Source organism: Balaenoptera ricei, chromosome 9, assembly GCF_028023285.1.
Source record: "Balaenoptera ricei isolate mBalRic1 chromosome 9, mBalRic1.hap2, whole genome shotgun sequence".
Taxonomy (NCBI): Eukaryota; Metazoa; Chordata; class Mammalia; order Artiodactyla; family Balaenopteridae; genus Balaenoptera; species Balaenoptera ricei.
The window spans coordinates 99,176,853-99,196,329 of NC_082647.1; the positions used below are offsets into that span (position 1 = coordinate 99,176,853).

At 38.3% G+C, this 19,477-nt stretch overlaps 1 protein-coding gene across 1 annotated transcript in view; it reads right to left on the reverse strand.

The window, feature by feature from the left end:
* NRCAM (neuronal cell adhesion molecule) overlaps positions 1-19,477 on the reverse strand; it is a 310,432-nt gene that overhangs the window by 3,710 nt on the left and 287,245 nt on the right. Inside the window, exons 26-27 of the mRNA XM_059934189.1 lie at positions 8,301-8,432; positions 7,240-7,318 (exon numbers count right to left, since the gene is read on the reverse strand). Coding sequence (XP_059790172.1) covers positions 7,240-7,318; positions 8,301-8,432 — 211 coding nt within the window. The remainder of the gene's footprint in view (positions 1-7,239; positions 7,319-8,300; positions 8,433-19,477) is intronic.

The following is a 19,477-nucleotide window of genomic DNA, read 5'->3' on the forward strand; positions in this document are numbered from 1 at the left end:
AACATATTTTAAAAATTAGTTATAGAGTGTGTCAGAAGGTGATTAGTGCTATGGAAAATACAGAGCTGAGTAAAGAGGATGGAAGGTGTCAGGGGAGGGGATGGAAGACTGACATTCAAATAGGATGTCCAGAAAAGGCCCTGTTAAGAAGTGACATCTGATCAAAGACTTAAAAGGGTTGAGTTAGCCAGGTGGATAGCTGGTGGGAGAGCCATTATGACAGGAGTAACAGCAGTGCAAATGCCCTGAGGTGGGGCAAGCCTGTTCTAGGAATGGCAAAGGAGCTCAGAGGGAGGTGGGGGGTGGAGCGGGGGAGAGGGAGGGAGACAGAGAGAGATTAAAATAAAAGAGGTAATAGAGCTAGATCAGGGTCTTGTAGGACATTGTAAGGATTCTGTCTTTAACTCTGAGTGAGATGGGAAGTCACTGGAGAGTTTTCAATGGATGCGTGACATGATCTGATTTACATTTTAAAAGGATTACTGTCGGGCTTCCCTGGTGGCACAGTGGTTAAGAATCCACCCGCCAATGCATGGGACACAGGTTTGAGCCCTGGTCTGGGAGATCCCACATGCCACGGAGCAACTAAGCCCATGCGCCACAACTACTGAGCCTGCACTCTAGAGCCCACGTGCCACAACTACTGAGCCCGCGTGCCACAACTATTGAAGCCCGCGTACCTAGAGCCCGTGCTCCACAACAAGAGAAGCCACCACAATGAGGAGCCCGCGAACCACAACGAAGAGTAGCCCCCTCTTACAGCAAATAGAGAGAGCCCGTGCGCAGCAACGAATACATAACGCAGCCAAAAATAAATAAGTAAAATAAATAAATTTATAGAAAAAAAAAGGATTACTGTCATCAGTGTTACGAATAGCCTACCCTAGAGGGAGGAGTTGGCAAATTACAGCAAAATTGGGCCATGCCCATTTATTATGTATTGTCTCTGGCTGCTTCTGCACTGCAACAGAATTGTAGAGTTGCAGCAGAAACTGTGTGGCCTGTAAAATCTAAAATACTTATTATTGGGCCTTTTACGGAAAAAGTTTGCCAACCCCTGCTCTAGGGGGCTAGGGGAATTACAGCAATAATCCAGGAGTGAGAGGGCTATGACTTGGGCCAGAGTGGAACACTGGGAGTGGTCCAAAGTGGTCATTATAGACATATTTTGAAGGTAGCACCAACAGGATTTGCTGATGGATTGGATATGGAATAACAGAGAAAAAGACAACACCAACATTTTTGGTTTGAGTAGCAGGAAGAATGGAATTACCCTTACTCAGGAGCACAGCATGTTTTGGCTGGAAGATCAGTGGTTCAGTTCTGGACATGTTCAAGTTTGACACATCAGAGGAACCACTCCTTTAATCATTTTGTGAGTCTAGTATAACACTGATATCTAAAACCAACAAGAACACTGTGAGAAAGTAAAATTACATGCTAATCTCATTTATGAACACAAATGATGAAAAAATCCCAAAGAAATCATTTAGCAATCTGCTAAAAAGATAATATATCGTGACCAGGTTGGGTTGCATTCCAGGAATGCAAGCTTGTTTTAGCATTTAAACACCAATTCATATAATTCACTATTTTAGCAGAAGAAAAGAAAAATATTTTATGATCATCTCAGTAGATTTAGAAAAAAGGTATATGGTAAAATCCAACACACATTCACAAAAAAACTTTCATACACTGGGAACAGAAGTATCTTCATTAATCTGATTGTGTCTATAAGAAACTTTGAGTTAATGTCATCCTTGATGGTGAAGGTTGAAAGTTTTTTGTTTGACATCAGAAATAATAATTAGGACTTCTAATCAAAACTGTATTGGAGGGACTTCCCTGGTGGTGCAGTGGTTAAGAATCTGCCTGCCAATGCAGGGGACACGGGTTCAAGCCCTCGTCCGGGAAGATCCCACATGCCGTGGAGCAACTAAGCCCGTGTGCCACAACTACTGAGCCTGTGCTCTAGAGCCCGCAAGCCACAACTACTGAGCCCGTGTGCTGCAACTACTGAAGCCCACGTGCCTAAAGCCTGTGCCCCACAATAAGAGAAGCCACCGCAATGAGAAGCCCGCGCACTGCAATGAAGAGTAGCCCCCACTCGCTGCAACTAGAGGAAGCCCGCGTGCAGCAACGAAGACCCAACACAGCCACCCAAAAACAAACAAGCAAACAAACTGCATTGGAAGTACTAAGCAATATGATAAGAAAAAGAAATAGAAGACGTGTATTAAGAAGAAAAGAACTGTCATTATTCATAAATGATATGATTATGTATGTAAAAAATCCAAAAGAACCTACAGGCAAACATCAGAATAAAAACAGAGTTTAGTAATGTTGCTTAATACCATATTAGCATAAAAGTAAATTTTATTTAAGTACTAGCAAACAAGTGGAAAATGAAATTTAAAAAATAATTCCATTTTGGATACCATAAAAATATGAAGTAGATAAGAACAAATCGAACAAAAATATGTGTAAGACCCCCATGAAAATGAAACTCGTGTTCAGAGCTATTAAATAAGAGGTAAATAAAATGGAGGGATATACCATAACTATGGACAGGAAGACCCATGGTAAATATGTTAACTTTCTTTATATTGCTCTTTAGATTCAATTTATTTCCAATAAAAACACAGTAGGTTTTTATGTGGATCTTGGCAAGCTGATTCTAAGATGTATATGTACGTGAAAAGGGCCAAGAATATCTAAAAACTTCAGTAGGAAGAATCACAAAGTTGGAGGACTTGACCTACCAGCTATCAAGACTCATTCAAAGCTACTGTATTAAGACAGTGTAGTTTTGGGGCAGAGGTAGACGAATTGATCAGTGGAATAGAATACAGGGAGATCTTTTTTTGGCTTTATTCCTACATCAAATTTTCATGTCATCATAACTGGAATCATTTTTAAAATCCTATTTTCCAACTGTTTGCTGGTACAAAGAAATATAATTGACTTTTATGTTAATTTTGTGTCAGGCAACATTACTAAACTCTCTTATGAATTCTAATACTTTCCTGCAGATTCATTTGGATTTTTATACACACCATCACACCAGTCATGAGTAATGGCCAGGGAAGGGGCTCCCTGGAAACATCGTTTCCAGCTTAATGGCCATAGTGGATGAGAATCTACAGCAACATGGGCTGTGCTTGAAAGAAGAGAAGTAAAGAAAAGGGAGGCTCTACCCACAAACAGAGTCTTTCCAGAAAAAGGTGTTCAAAGGCATCTCAAGATCTTTTTAAGACTTTTTAGAAAGTGGTGTGATGTAATGTCCTGCTTCAGGAATTACAATCTGGTTAAATGAGAAAAATGTATATGAGGCACCAGCACAGTGCCTGGCACGTGATTTGTACCTAACAAATCACCACCTGCCATCACACCTCTTCTCTCCACTCCAGACCCCACCTCAGAGAGATATTTTTTCTAAGAAATCCCTTGTATAACACACACACTTAGAACTTTCCAGATGTGATGAGCAGTGACAAGTCTCTGCTGAAGCTCTGGATGAGTGCTTGCCTCTTTTCAACTCAAAGATGAATTTTCAAATGAAAGAGTAAGTCAACTATTTTTGACATTGTGCCAAGGGAAGTTGCTTGGTCCAGTTTAAGTGTGAAATGAGAGGAATTTAGAAGTTACAGAAGATGATTGAATAGTCACATCCCTATTTAGCTATACAGTATTCAAAGCTTTAAAAAAATCCACATTTTTATAAGAATTTTTTAAGGACAGGAGGTGTCAAGATGTTCTTAGCCTAGAATGTCAAAGATTGAACAAATTTCAAAATAAGTAATAAAACAGTCATAAAATAGTATATACAGCCATAAAATATATTTTTGATACTTACATCCATGATTATCTTTATTCATTGCTATAAGTTGTGCCATGAAAGGAATGTTCAAAACTCAGCTCCTGCATTACTCCCTCTGGGAAGATTTCTTGTACCACCTCCTTCAAGGCCATGCACTTGGCTTTGGCTTCCTGCCCCTGCCCCCTTGGTGCCTCAGCAGTATCCCTTCCCTTTCATAGCACTCTTCACACTATGCTCAGATTGTTCTTTTACTTCCCTGCATCCCTCACTAGACTATAAACTAGTGAGATAACATTCTACTGGTTTTAATATCCCCATAGCCTAGCATACAGTAGGCACTCAATAAATACTGGTTGAATGAATTCGTTGTAAAATAACAATGAAAGAGAGAGTGGGCATTTTGGAAATTCTTCAAAATTCTAACTTTAACACATTTTTCATTTCTTCTTCATCAATTTTATGATGTGAGACAAAGCATCGGAACATACTCTTTCCTTTCCCTTACCCTAAAGAATGAATTTTAGGGAGTTCACTTTTTCTCAGCAGCACTTTGTTCAGGATTGTGCACACAGAAGGTATCCATTGAATGCCTGCTGAGTAAAATGCGGCAACGATGGATACATCTGTGATCGTTGGGTCTGATTTTCCTGTAGTCACCATCCTACCATGGCCGAACCATACTGCAGGGTTTTTTTGACATTCACGACCCAAACACTCCCTGTGAAAGTCTGTCATTATTTATACTGCTCACATATCAGTTTATGTCTGTGAGCAGAATAAATCTAAAGTATATAACAAATGCAACACATCTTCACATCATCCAAGCCTTACAAGCACGGGTTAACATGCTTGCAGCAGGGTCAAGTTCATGTGACAAGCTTCCCATGCCAAGAGCCTCCATTTATGGTATGAATTCAAGTACCATGGTCATATGGCTTATGACCTATGTTCATTCTGGTTTTTAAAGGAATGGATCTGAAGAATAAAAAAATACTTACACGGTTGGTTGCATTGTTTCTCTGATTTTTCTATATGCTAGTAAGGGTGCAGATCCTACTGTCTGTATAATTAAAGAAACAAACAAAGAAAGCTGCAGGCTTCCACCAGAGGGTGACTGCTTGGGGGTGGGTGTTGGAGTGAGGGTACAAGATTAGAGCACATGAAAAAAACATCAAATTTGGCCACTGACGTTCCATCCCTCTTTGCACTATGAAATACCTGCTGGCTCAGAGCCAACCATGTAGAAATGGTTTCATCTTCAAGCCTGAGAACGAGCAAATCATCAACAGAATTCATTTACATTTAGGCAATAGCCCTGATTTTGTGTGTGTCTGTGTGTGATCAGCATATTAATTTAGTTTCAGAATGAAAAAGAATAAGAATCAATAAATAATACAGAACTCAAAATTTCTAGAAGGTGCAAAGCAGAGAAGGGACTTTTGTGATTGAGGGAGAAGAATGATATTTAAATGTATTATTTAAAAAAATTCTGTAATAAACAGTTGGAACCATTTTCATTCATTATGACATCTATGAAATGAAAGGTCTTTTAGTTTTTTTCAGTAGAAAAGAAACCAAAGGGAAAAAATTCTGAGGTCATGTCAGGAAGTCACAGGACAAAGCCACCTCTGTAGCAAAGGGTGGCTGGGTGTTTTCGGAAGTGATCTCACTTGTGACATTGTCCTTATGAATTTTCAGCTTCAGTGAAAAAAAGTCACTGAGTTGTGTTTCAGGTTTAAGACACCCGTCAGAACTTTATTTCCTTTGGCAACTCCCAGATCAATGGAATTACACGCTTTTTTTTCTTCACACACGAACCAATGTGTGTGTACTCAATAAGCCCAAGGAAAAATCTTTCTCTTCCGAGAAACTCAGGGCACAAGCTAAAGACAGCCATTTGAAAATGCTTCACAAACATATCACATATGAATTAACACCAAGACAAATAAATATGACCAAATAAATGTAAACACAGTAATAATGAGGCCAGTAACAAAATATTTGCTATGTACTGCTCTGAAACCCCAAATCACATTAAAACTCATTAGCAGATAGTTTGTAAAGGAGCACAGAAATCAATCATAGAACTAGAAATCCTTGTATCTGTGTGGAGACTGGCGTGAATCTAATTTTGTAAAAAAAACACACAGTTTTTCTCAATCAGTTCTCATATTTCTTATCCTTGGCATTATTTTGCCCCTTGTGATATTGACATGGAGACACCAAAAATGAGCTCTAGAGACAGGTGAAAATTAAGACACATATCTTATTTGTAAATGTCATCTGGCAATCACAATAGTGACATATTTTATTTCACCCAAAAGCCTTTTCTTCCAGCAAAAAATTTTTAGGATCTTTTCAAAGTACCAGCAGCTAACATTATTAATAAACTCTTGCATCTGTCATCAATTTCATTCATTTCTCCTCTTGTTTTGATTATTTATTTCTTTGGATATAATGAATATCATTAGGGTTTATTTTACAAGTTGATCACTGAATAATGGATATGAAAAAAAGCCTCAGCACCGGCTCAGCACATATTTAAAAGATTATACTTTATATAAACAAGAGGCTTATAGAAAGAAAGAACACTGTGCAAAGGCATTTGATTAATAGAGGTATTCTTCTGGAACACCAAAATCCCAATCTTTTAAATGAATAAATATATCTTTTGTTTTTGTTTTTGAACATATCTAAAATAACCACTTATCTCTCTTTAAAAAGACCTATACCCCCTAGGCAAGAATATCTTTGTTTAAACAGTTTCTTTCTTCCTTTTTTTAAAAAAAAGTATTTAGCACATAGGTTACATTAAATTTGTCCTTAAAGACAGAGCCAAGCCAAGAATGTTTTAGCAAAACCTTGTGAGTTAATACACTGCCTCCAGGGCTGTGATATTTCTTAATAATTAACGGCTTCTAAAACAGCCTGGTCATCATTTCATGATTAATAGGAGGGGGTACAGGTACCTGTTTTGGAAAAAAAGGCTTCAAATCCAAGATGAAAAAGAGTAACATAAATTTTACAAAAGCACTGCTTAGAGAATGACAGGGATAGTTTGCTTTACAATGCAGGTTTGTAGGGTCTTTATTGTTGTTTTAACTCTTATTATCGCACACCAGCTTTTCTATGTTGATCAATTACAGCAAAGGTCTCTGGAAAATAGGACAGAGTGGAAGATATTCCATCTCCAAACCTACCACTAAGACGGAAATTTATTTTTTAATGAAAGTGAGATTATTTTAACTGTGCGGGGTATGTAAACATTTAGACACGCAAGTGTCTCTAAACTAATTTTTGAGATAAATAGGAAATCCCAGGCAGAGCGCATTGCTGGCTGAATCCCATTCTAGGGAGACTGAGTGTGGTGTCTGTTCAGGGCAGGGAGGGGGAAGGGTGGCTGAGAAGCAAGGGCTCACCTGTATTCTCCAAAAGTGCCGTCATCTTCCTTCATAGGTTGGATTTCAGGATCCGCATGGGCATCTTCCTTTTCTTTAACTAAAAATATTCCAAAGTGACATTATTATCTATTGATCCTGGGTTTCCTTATTCAAAGTTTTTAGGAGTGCACTCTATGAGCTATACAGCAGTGGGAAATAATTCTATACACCATAGAGTTATACAACCAGATGTATCATGTGGCTATTTATTTATTTACTTATTTATTTATTTACTTGCCATGTGGCTTGCAGATCTTAGTTCCCTGACCAGGGATTGAACCCGGGCCACGGCAGTGAAAGCCCGGAATCCTAACCACTAGGCAACCAGGGAACCCCCTATGCATATATTTTGATGTTCTAGTCTCTTGGAGGTAAATTAGTAGAATGAACATCTAATTAACATACAGAGTTGACTTCATATAATAAGCATTTTGGCACAAGTCTCTTACTCACCTGCTAAAGGAATAAGTCTGAAGCTTCTAAGATTTCCCTCTATTTTACCAATCTATCTATTAACTGTTCTCATGGTTACAAATTGTTTTTGTAAATCTAATTTTTTTGCAGATTTTTTCTCTGCCACTGAAGGGGAAATGGCCAGGTAAAGAAAATAGAAATTCACTGGATCCACTAAATTGAACAAAACATTAACCATATAGGGAAAGCAACAGTACTCATCATGATATCAAGACCCAGTTCATGCATCACTTCTTCTGGAAAACTTCAGGTACCTTCTCCCTCTGCCTGTTGGTTTTAGGTGCTATTTCAGCACCTATGACTCATGTAAAGCCTAAGGAAGCAGAGTCACTAAATACCTTCAGAGGACTGATTCATCTGCTCCCCCAAGTGTCTTCTGATCCTTGGCAATGTTGAGTCTTCCATTACATATAAAGGGATCAAAAATTGTTTGAAAAGAAAAGTCCAAATGTATGGCTCTGGGAGGATACACTTATTGCAATCTCTGTGATTACTCTCATGATTTCTTTTTAGTTTAATGGATCATCATGCAGTATTATATGGCAATTTCAATCTTTCTTTCTTACCTGGATATTTACCACCTTTGTTTCTTCTGATGAAGCAAACAATCAGCAAAATTAAGATCAGGAGAGCGACAGCACACATTAGACCAATGAACCAGCCCTGAGTCGCTATATCCACCTGCCGGCTTGCCATCGCTGGAAAACAAATCAATGGTGTCAGTGTGAATGGGTTCAGGGGGAGGTGACAACTGTTGTAGTCACTTGTAGTAAAAAAAAAAACCCTGCCATAGTACATAAGCTTTTCTATATTTTACATGTGGCCCCACCTTGGAATCTGTCAGTTATCAATCAGGAGTTACATAAATACTTAACTCTGAAAAATCTTCAATAATTAAAAAAATTCAAATAGAGAAATCCGACTGCTAACACCATTCAATGCTAACAAACCCTGCTGAGCACTGCGTTCATAGTTATTTTCACTATATATTTTCAACAGAAACACAGTCCCAAACCAATTAAAATTTTTACTGTTTATGGGATAAATTGTACATTAACTACAATGATAAGAATAGAAAACCATTTTAAACAGAACAGAATGTATACATCTAATTGAGTATTTTTCTTTCAAAGGAACCACTTTGGGAGGCTAAAATATCATTGCAATGATGTTGCAATTTTTCCAAATGTGTTGGAAACCTTCTGTTTAAAAAGGAAACTTTCCACACATGAAACCTGTCCACATAAGATAACCAACCTTATTATTTTCTATAACATCTCGACTTGCACCCAAAATATTACTTAGATTTGTTTTTCATCTCATTTGTTATTCATCTTATTTATAAGAGTTGGTTCTGAAAGATCTGGGGAAATTTCTGAAAAATCCTATTTACCCTCAAAGGATCAGTAAGCAATATTCAATATCATTCAGAATCCAATCAAAAGACTTTGAGATATATCTTGATCAGTGGTATCATTATTGGAATAAGTGTCCAGTTTAGAAAGAAAATACTCATTCACATGTATACATGTACTTTAAGTCTTCCTCTATTCTGTTTTGAGTCAAATAATGTGAAGCCCCTTATTCAACCAATCATAGTATGCAAATCTCCTAAGAAAAACACAGAATAATTAGCATTTCCAGTATTATTCAAAAGTGACAATCAAATGGGACAAAGTGCAGCATCAATGGCTATTCAGACAAGCCCATGAGAATTTGTTGAAAACACTGGTATGAATCTTTTTAAAAAAGGTCTTGATTTTTTTCTCTTTTGACCATAATCAAGGTAAAAGGTTTTTTTTTTAATTCATAAGAATGCCTATATCATTCTTTTTTGATTAAATTTCTTCTGAATCCACTTAACATGGTTGGGTTAGATGTATGTGATTGCTGGATGCAGAAAGAAGCATGGCGACACCTATCCCAGGCTCTGCTCTATGTTGCAAAAATAGCACCTCATTGCCTTTTTTCTCCACCCAAAGGATAGGGAGAAAAATGAAATTTTTAAAATCAAGTGTGAAGAGGAATGTGAAAAATATGTGGATGTGTGTTGAAGAAATAAAATGAGAAGTGGAAATACATTCTCTGGAGTATAAATTAAATTGCCAGTAGCCTTTCCCCAGTAGCCCCTTGTGTCTCATTGGTTATCGGGGTTTTGAGTTGTATCATCGTTAGACACAACTGAAACATGAGTATGGGCAGGGCCCCCCTACCATACACATACCATAACCATCATCAGGATGGAGATGAAAACAATGATAACGAGAGCTAGCATTTTGAAACTTATTCTATACTAGGCACTGTGATGAGGGCAAAATCTCATTCAGTCTTCACAAAAATCCTGTGAGGTAGGCATGAGGAATAAACCTATGCTCAGAAAGGGTAAAGACCTTGCCTGAGAGTTGGAGCTTCACCCAAGACTGCGGACTCCAAAGAACATGGTACCAGCCATTATGCGCTACTGCTATAATGCACTGATGTCCAGGCATCAACTCTGCAGAAGTCTTTACGGAGAATAAAATGTTGTAGGGACTTCCTATCTTTGAAATATTTTAAAAGTCCATCAGTACATACTCTTTGGCAACACAGTTCTGTCAATTCACACACGGTCTCTGATTTGTACATTTTCTTTGAAACTGAACCAAAAACCAACTGGTGTAAGTCTATGGAGCATTTGACTGAAGTTACAGAGTCCTTGTTTTTAATATGCTTAATGATTTACAGCCCTTTAATAAATAGTATCTGCATTTACGTTTTTCATCTAATTAAATGCAACTGGTAAGGGCAAACGGCAATAAGATCCTCAAGTATTAGCACAGACACTGTCTTAACAGTGTCTTAACAGAGATGGTAACTGTCAAAATTGAACTGCTGGCTGGCAGTTTGCAGCTATGCAACTATGCACAAAGTAGAAATGTTTCTTGACAGCTGATAAAGGAACATCCAAGTTGACTTTGAATTTTTGCCCCTATGTCTAAAGAAAAAAGTTTCAAATATGTCACTATCCCATTTATTTAAGACTGGGCGGACACAGTATGTTAAGAGGTGCACGTGTATGCATGCTCACGTATGTATACATACACACATACAAACGCACCAGAAGTTGTTATAAAACAAAAATTATGTAAGTGAAAATAGCTTCTATTGATTTCCCATCCATATGAAAAGGGATCTGAAGCCCAGAATGACTATAAGAGGCTTCAAGTGTTCCCAGGACATTCCAAAATCATCTTAACTACAGATGCACATACAAACCCAAGTCATGGCCACCACTGTGCATCACACACACACACACACACACACAATGAAGCCTGTGAGGCTTTTTCTTCTTGAATCTGAGTTTCAGTGGGTGGGTAATAGTAGGATTGGGTAGGAAAGTGACAGAGGATTGTCCCTTTATTTAAAACTTTTACAGTAAAATTATATTCATGTATTACTTGAATAAGCCATAGAGCAACACATTAAACAAATAGACAAATATAAACAATCCGAAAACAGAAAAGAAGCCAGAGGCATGAAACTGATTTTGTTTCCTAGAAGTTAGTCTTAACAACAATCTTCTCCATCACGTTGCTTGTTGTCTCATGTTTAACCTGTGCTGTGTGGGAGTAGGTCTCTGAGGAAAATGTCCTTGAGTACTTAGAATAACAGAATAAACACGGAAGACAAGAGACTCACAGACTTAGAAAACAAAATTAAGGTTACCAAAGGGGAAAGGTGGGGAGAGGGATAAATTAGGAGATTGGGATTGACATATACCCACTACTATATTTAAAATAGATAACCAACAAGGGCCTACTGTATAGCACAGGGAACTCTGCTCAGTATTCTGGGATAACCTAAATGGGAAAAGAATCTAAAAAAGAATGAATATATGTATAACTGAATCACTCTGCTGTATACCTGAAACTAACATAACATTGTTAAACAACTATACTCCAATATAAAATAAAAACTAAAAAATTTTTAAAAACATGGAAGAAAAAGAGTGAGATAAATGGCTATTTTTGAAGAACCCATTATGTATAAAAGTGTCCTGTTAAAATAGTTAGAAATGTTTAGAAAGGGAAAACAATGACCTTGGCCAAAGTTTGGAGGTAGTTGACCAAAAAAATACAATCCACTAAAAAATACACCCCAACTATTGGGCCCAGTAAAAGCAAATCTGCTCTACATCTTTTGTGAAAGTAGAGAAGAGACACAATGATTGAGGGAAGGAGGGGAGAAAGCAAGAAGAGGAGGTGGGGTCTTAACAAAAGTGTGGGTGAGAAGCATGACAGCAGGACACCGCCTCTAGTCTTCTTTGATTTGTTTTCCGGTGTGTGCCATAGGAAAAAAAATTAAGAAATAGACCTTAAAAATCCAGACTATCAAAGGCAGAGACAGTGTCATGCTAAGAAGATTCATAAAACAAGCACAGATGAAAGTCGAGTCTAAGTTCCTGAAATACGCAGAACTCAGAGAGAGAAGGAGCTCATTCACGCGAAGAGTTAAAAAATCAGCCAGGATGGTATGTTTCCACGCCAAGTACTGGCATTCACACCTCAAAACCTAGCTGAAGGAGAGAAAAGCAAGAGCAGCAGAAGACAATACTGTCGCCCTGGAGTTCATCCCTACAGGACAGACATGGAAACCGGAAGAACAAGGAAGTTGGATTAACAGTATTTGCTCCTAGAGGTAATATGTTAACTAAAGTCACTAGGGTTTAATAGATATTTATTCTCTCACATCAAAGGTGACAATAAGTGGTTGTGACCTTGTCCTATTTCTCCTTCGCTGGCACACAAAAATGGCCCACCCATGATAGTTGTTCACCTTGAACTTACTTGCCAGCTGCAGCTGTTACTTCAGGTATAGTAACACCGAAGACAAAATGTTTTTCTAAAGGGTTTGCCCTCTGTCCTAGAAGAGGACCAAAAAAATATGCCACAACCTGATTTTGTGGGTGGAATCCAATTCTAGCTAGATCTGTAAGGTGGGGAGTACACTGGGGCCACGAAGGGTCCACAATAGCTGGAAAGATGCCCCAAGTGCTGAACGGGGTGGTCATTTTTGAGACAACCCGTTCCCCTTGGGATGTGGGCCTCCGTGGCCCTGAACAGAGGGTGTAGTGAGAGTCTCGCCTCAGTGTTGAAAGGCTGAGCTCTCCTGCGTTCTAGCTGGGTGACAGGGTAGGCCTTCTACCTCTCATTACTGGTCGTTGACGTGGGGTGTGAGTGGGTAACAACATTGTCTCCTTCACAGGATTGTTGTAAGGACCGAAGGAGAAAAGCCAAGAAAACCATTCACCTAGTACAGATTAGCTCTGAATAAATGCCACGGCTGTTACTATTATTAGCATCCTAGTTGTAAATATGGGCAGAATATCTACTTGAGTACCTCATCCCACTAGCTGTGAATGGATATTCCTCTTTTAAGTTTAAAACAGTATTTGCCTAGAACTCTGTACGCAAGTGGATATGAAAATCCAAAACAAAAACAAAAAAAGGAAAAAAATTTTTTTCCTTAAGCATTATGATTTTAGCACATGAATATTTTTATAAGGTATTTTAATATTACCTTTATTTAATAAGTTATTGACTATTACCTTTGGTTTCTTTCTGTTTCAAAAAACCACTCACGTTTGTATCTTTTCTAAATTAGAAGAAATGACTTTAAAAATCATAATGCTTGGGTAAGGAAAGACACACAAAAAAACACATTTTTGCCTAAAGGTTCTACAGGAAATGCAACATGCCCCCAAGAATGCATGAAGTGACTGAATATAACATGGTTTTATGAATCACAAAATGAACACACACCACACGACCCTTCTTAAAATTGAAGCAAGTGGGGATTGTTTTCCATCTTATGAGTAAATAGGAATATTCTTGCATCTTACAAGAACATTTTTCTTTATTTTAGAAACTTTTTGCTTTATTTTAGAAACTGTAATGTCCTTGTGTATTGTGATAATGTTCACATAACTAAAATACATACAGGCAGTCAAATATGGTATGATAATGAAATACACGCATTGAACAATTTCTTGCTCTATACCAGTTTAACGTTCTTTGCATCAGTTGTCTGACCCAAACTGCAGGGTTCTGCTGGATTACAGTCCATTCTGGCATAAAAAATTGAGACTTTATCAATGAGTTATTTCAGCTCTAAAGCATTTCAAAAATTCCATCCTAACTCCGAGGGAAAGTTTAGACATGTAAATGATGTGAAAAATTGAATCATCCAAATCATGTAGGTTAAGAATCATATTTCCCTCTGCTTTTGTAATGGTTTTGGCCATCGTGTGATTAGAAGATGATGTGCTCAATTCTGTAATTCATTTGATATAAAGAGCCAAAGACAATCAAGAACCCAACCCCTCACCCAACTGGGCCGCACAGTTGACACCCCTACCCAAAACACAGCTCCACCAGCACTCCCGCCTCCAGCTGGAGCGCTGGGTGGCCTCACCTCTGACTGGGAGCCGGAACGGGCGTGGTGTGTGCCTCACCTGGGCCTGTCTCAAACATACCCTCTGAACCCCCAAAACCAGAGTCCCCTCAGCACCAACTCGAATTTTGTATGCTGTTCCTGGCATTAGACCCTATAACCCAAAGAAGCTCCGAGAACCATTTACAGTTTCTTTCCTCCATTCTTCTTTGCCTATGGAAATTTTGCAAAAACAACACATTTGAATCTTTTAAGGGAACAGAAGTCACTTAATGCCGTTCCAGAAAGGAAAATACACTTTATAAGCTAAAGACAAAATCTAGGGTGCTTCAGTTCACCATTTTAGATGATTATAAGTTGAGTCATGTCAAATAAATCAGTGAAAATGAAGAACTAAATGAAAACGTCCTCAGAGAAAAATCGACTGGATATCAGATTGCATTTTAATTGCATATATTCCCATTGGGTTAAATCTTTTTGATACAAAGGAAGCTTCTTGATCTGAACCTTGCCTTGTGAAATTGAGTTTCTCTAATGATATTTCTAAAAAGAACTGTTATACATTAAATAGCTGGATCGAACTATGGAAAGGATTGTTTTTTAAGGTCCACAAGATGAATCTTTCGGTAAACTTAAATACCTTAAAATTTATCCAAGTTATAGATTCAACCTTTCCCAAGTACTGGTTTTTCTAAACCCATAGTTTTTTTTTTTTAATATTTATTTGCATGATAAAGGCCTAAACAGAAAGTTGGACTATATTCAACATTTTGTCACAAACATTCACTGGCCACCCAGCTCATTACGTGCAGAGCACACTTCATTAAGGAGGGGGCACCGGGTTCTCATAAACTGCTGAAAACTAAAGCTGCCCCATCTCCTAGTAGATGTGGCCAGGATGTAGTAGAGTGCCTGACTTGGGGATCCATTAAACATTGAAATATAATTATTCATTATTACTCTTGTTTACAAGTCGTGGGTAAAGAACAGTTTTAGGTACCACAACCTGAAAATAACATATGCAATGGAACTTATTATGTCCCTTGTATTTAATAACATGAACCAAAGAGATTCCTAGTTACATATAAAATATATAGGTTGATGGTTCGCTCTGATTTTTTCAGATACATCTGATCCATTTATTTGGATCCAGTTATTTTTCAACATGATCCACAGTACATCCTGAAAATGTTCTCAATCTCCTCAAATGTAGCCCCCAAATTAAAAACCGGGTAACAAAATCATTTCTTACTGCCAGCTACACCATATTCAACATAAAAATTCACATGCTCTGGTCCCTCATATTCCCAACTGATATTGGCTGAGGTCTCAGCAGTGGCAGTAGTAAGTTTGCTGATCCTGGGGTTTACTGCTTGAAGTAAATATACAACAGAAAAATAAAACAGACAGACAGACAATCAAACTGCAAAACCGTACACACACAACATGTAAAATAAGCTTAAGTACCCTGAAATTGTTCCAGTAAAATGAAATTAGAACTGACTGTTGAAATTCAGGGTTCCCTCTTACTTCACTTTCATTACAGAAAGGGTTTTCATTTCTTAAACTACAGCATTAGGAAATAAATTAGTAATCAGAAATAATGAGTTCTATTGAATTAAAATGTATGAGTTCTGTGATGTGGGTCCTGAACAGTGTAAACTGTTGTCCATGAGAGACAGTCCCAGGGAACATCAGAGTCTCCATTTACTGATGTACAGCGGGAAGGGAGCTGCCAAACAATGCCGGGGGCAGAGGTCACAGAACATGGGAGACTGCAAGGTAAAACCTCATACTAGTGGCTGCTTTTCCACGCTATTTATCATCTCAGTGCAGGTCTTTAAGGAATTTGTGTTGGGTGAGAAAAAGATGCTCCTTAGAATACCAGCTTCTGACTTATTTTGAGTCACACATTTCTTTAAGAATCTGCCTCTAGGGAGTTCAGTGACCCCAGATGAGGAGCACCTACTCTGGAGAAGGTTGGATAGTTAGGGCACACTGGAAGAGAAGCTGCAAGAAAAAAAAAAAAAATGCCCAATACTCTTTATCAGAAGAGAAGAACCAAGAAATAAAAGGAAGAAGAACTACTTCACTTGACACACCCCAGAAAGCAAGATGATCTTACCTGCCGGGTGTTCGTTATGTATCATGTTCTGAAAAATCATAGTGCAATCTAAACGACTGCCTGAAACACCAAATTATGGAGCCTACATGATGCTATATGCTTTTCACCTAGTTAAGATGACATCTACAGTCATTAAAAGATGTTATTTGGCTACCTAAGCCTGACAATTCCATCAGCATTTCCTCAATAGCCTAAAGTAAAAATGACATATTTACAGCTATGTTAACTTGGATAGTTAAACAATGATAAGATCAATTATTATCCCTGGGAAAACATCCTAGCATAGTAAACCAGAAAGCATGAATGGGCTACTCAGACTCTAAAATTCCCAAGTATGTTATATAATTTAGAAGCTAAAGCCCTCCACTGCAACAAATTCGATGAAATAGCCTTTCCTGGGATCAAAAAGAGAAGTATATTAAAGAAATTCAATAATGCATTTGACCTCTGTGATCTAATGCACCATCACATATATACTGTGTGCCCCTCTGTGCTAAGGGTGGGAAACAGCAGAAAACAAAACTGATTATGGAATTATATATAGTCTTTCTGTGGACCTAACTGACTTCAGTTGTCTGAGGTTCTCCTCTTAAAGGAATAATGATAGGAGTATGATCAAGCAACAGAGACATATTTACAACAGTACTAATGAACATGTGTGTAACACATCAGTGGCAAAGAACCCAGGCAAAACATTACTTTTCTTTAAAAATTTCTGGAATCATGAAACTGAGGAATTTAGTCTTGGGGTAATTATGGAAGATGTTCAAGGCAGAACCATACCTTCCAACAGAAGAGCAATCAGCTTATTTTTAAAGACACCCAGAGGAGACAGTGCAATTTCCTAAGGTTATGCGGTTTGGCCCCTTTTATCATGGAGAATTCTAACCCTCCTTGCTTTTAATCCCCACTCATGCACTTACTGAACTAACACTCACTGAGCACCTATGACATGCCAGGCAATGTTTCCTTGGATGTGCTATTGTCATTTCTCCTCCAGGCTTTCTTAAATCTGTATCTAATCTCTCTTCCTACTCTAAGTCTTTCTTTGTACAGCCCACCAGCGTGGTTACCTACGTTTTAGCTTCCGAAACTACATCTCTGATCCTGTCACTTCCCTGTTTCAAATGTGGATGGCTTACCTCTGCCCACAGGTGGACCGCTGGGTATAACCCAAACATCCTGTGGATTTTTAAACCCCATGCCTTGGCTTATTCCCTCTCCTAAGAATTTATACACCCCACCCCCCTGACTCATCTGCCAAAATTCTATCCGTCCTTCAAGTTCAATATTACTTTCTTTGGGAAGCTTTTCCTGATCCTGTTTGGCAAAATAAATGGCTCACTCCTCTAAGCTCAGGTAACATTTTGTTCAAATTCCATCTCTTTTCACTCTTTTTTTATGTGTTGTCTTACCTGCCAGATTGTAAGCACATCAAAGGCAGAGTCTGCCTTACTGTCCTAACACACAGTGCCTTAAAAAAGGCTGATGCTTTTTATGGGCCAGATAGACATGAGCTGTTGATTGACTGAACCTTCTATATAGTTGGAGATTTCTGTTTTGTTTGTTTGTTTGGTTTGGTTTAGTTCAGGCCAAATAAAGTTGTGAACTTTCAACTTGATTTTTACTCACTGGCCTTGTTTCTTGACCTAAGTGGTAGCTGTGCAGTGGACTCTGGTGTAATGATACAGTGAGAGTCTGACCACAGAGAGGATTCGTCACCTGCGCCTCAGTGCCGTCCTCTGCTCTGTCCTGTCTGACCACAGTCGGCTGCTAATTAGGTCAAGAGCCAGGTTCAGTTCCTGACTTTCCAGTTAGTTTCTCCCTATTCCTGTGCCCCAACTAGTCACCTCACAAAAGTGTCCTGATGACTGGTCCCAAGGTGAGAAAGCAGATAATAGTCCACAGATAAAGCAGGGTCCATCCATCAGCAATACTGGGACCATAAGTCAAATCCATTATCTGCGTGTTTTCAGTTCATTTCTATAGATGCCTTCACAGGTCTATTTCCTAGAACCCCAGACCCTGAAGTTATTTAAATGGACAAAGAAATTGAACAAAAGCAGCCAAACATCTACAGTTTCTTACACCGATATTGAGAGTTTTGACCAAAGACACAGACCAAAATAAGTGACTCCTGAAGATTTCGAGTACCTATTTCCATGCTCAAACTGAGGATAACGGTAAGGAAAAGGGTTAGCCTGGCATAATACAGCTAACTGAACTCTCCTGGTTTCTACTTCATGGTTTAGATAATCATTTTGTAATTGTATACAAAATGCATACAATGTAATTGTATATTTGGAAGCTTGGGTTTCATTCACATCTCTTAAAGTCTGTAAGAAAATTTTAAAATGTAAACTCAGAGCCATCTCTTTTCCTCTCTTCATAAGTGAATGAAAATCCCTAGAGGCTGATGTTTCTATAGCCAAGGATATCACACCTGTTTTCTCTCAATGGTTCATCTCTTACTCTGTTTCATGGTGCTTCAAATTAAAATATAAAAGATTAAAAATATATATATATAAGATATATTAAAAATACTAAAATTGGGAAGGATTGTGGAGAATTTTTATTTTTCTTGTCTCCCAGAACGTCCCTAAACTCTACACGAAGAAGGAAAACAGAGAAGAGGATAGAATTCATTCCTAGATTGAAAAAAGAAATATTTTTAAGGAAGGGAAACCCAGGGAAACAAATTATTCTCTAGCAGTTTAAAGTCTCATCATGGTAAAATATCATCATTTTATGCAAGCAATGTTTACTTACTGATGCACTATTAAATGAAACAATATAGAAAAGAAGGTTAGATTTAGCTTTTAAAAAAAAATTTAAACACCGTTTCTCTTTATATCTGAGTTCCACCAGATTTCAACACTGGGGGCTTTAGGAACCTTCGGAGACTCTCTTTTTGCTTGTCTCTATAATCAGAAGTAATTCACAATTCAATTTAGTAAGATCAAATGGTAAAACCTCAACTATATTAATTGACATTTCTTTTAGTCAGTCTGAATTCATTAAAATCAGCGGGTGAGGGGCTTCCCTGGTGGCGCAGCGGTTGAGAATCTGCCTGACAATGCAGGGGACACGGGTTCGAGCCCTGGTCCGGGAGGATCCCACATGCCGCGGAGCTACTAGGCCCGTGAGCCACGACTACTGAGCCTGCGCGTCTGGAGCCTGTGCTCC